Source organism: Haplochromis burtoni, unplaced genomic scaffold (assembly GCF_018398535.1).
Source record: "Haplochromis burtoni strain Fernald_Lab_line unplaced genomic scaffold, NCSU_Asbu1 Contig_4275, whole genome shotgun sequence".
NCBI classification, from domain to species: domain Eukaryota; kingdom Metazoa; phylum Chordata; class Actinopteri; order Cichliformes; family Cichlidae; genus Haplochromis; species Haplochromis burtoni.
Genome location: NW_024586636.1, coordinates 1 through 1,044, shown reverse-complemented (window position 1 = coordinate 1,044; position 1,044 = coordinate 1). Strand labels below are relative to the sequence as shown.

Here is a 1,044-nt window from a genome sequence, read left to right as displayed (position 1 = left end):
GCTGGTTAACCACAGACACCGGGGTTAACGGTCCAAAGATTAACGGGCTCGATAAATGATGACTCAGCCGAAACGGGTTTGTCTCCTAAACACATCTGGGAGGACACGCGCGTGCACGCCAACACACGGGACTCCGCGGCTCAAACCTGCAGAGCAACAACACAAATCTAGCTAGCCTAGTTTGCCTGGCTAACGCTAACGACCTGCTGCTGCTTGTACTGAAGCACATCCGCTGAAGGACCCCTGTGTGTTTTTCCTGTTAAAGCACGACGGCCATGTTTAAATAAGATTTCTAAAATGAAGTAACCGGTTGTGTAGTTAGCCAGTGTGCTAACTAGCTGCTAGTAGAGGTTTAACGTGAAGCTAACTCACCTCATACTGGATGTACTGCTTCCTCCACTCCGGGGTGATGTGAGCTGACAGATGCTCTGTGAATTTCATGTCGGCCGCGGCGTCAGTCTTCCTCTCCTACCGTTACTGTAGCCAGGAGGCGGCAGCGGGAGGCTTTCGCTGCTTACACAGCGACTCTCATCCAAAGATTATGCTCAGAGAGGTGCCCTTTTGTCTTTACGGGTAACCTAGCTAACTACCGGCACAGCATCTCCGCTGTCTCAAACACACTCGACGAAGTGTTCGCGGAGCTGCATCTCAGCTGAAGATAAAAACCGTAATTCTGTTTTTATCGCTGTGTTTCTGGAGGACAGGCCAACAGTGTTGGCGTTAGCTGGGTCTTCCTCGCTCGCTGTCGTTCATCCTCTACCTCTCTCCACCTCCTGTCTCCCGCTGCGTTCGCGTGCAGTGGGAAATATAATAACGGGCCGATGATCGGCGAAGGTAAAGTAGTGGTGGGTGTAACGAGGTGTGGCTTTCTTCGTGAGATGTCACCAGATGTGGGGAGTAAACTGGTCGTTTTTAAGCTTAATGGTGAGGTAATGAGCTGGCTTAGAGAGGACTCAGCGTCATAATGTCATCACATTTAAATTTATCGAATGAGGCCAACGCAGAAATGCCATAAATGTCACATTTTTAATGGCAGGCTTCCAG

At 50.1% G+C, this 1,044-nt stretch overlaps 1 protein-coding gene across 1 annotated transcript; it reads right to left on the bottom strand.

Moving 5' to 3' along the window:
• Positions 1-371: 371 nt before the first annotated feature.
• Positions 372-815, bottom strand: LOC106632925 (xenotropic and polytropic retrovirus receptor 1 homolog; the record flags this gene model as incomplete). The annotated part of the gene is given in 1 exon segment (XM_014331657.2): positions 372-815. A coding segment is annotated over 1 exon segment (70 nt), but the record flags the coding sequence as incomplete, so codon positions are not given.
• Positions 816-1,044: the final 229 nt, after the last annotated feature.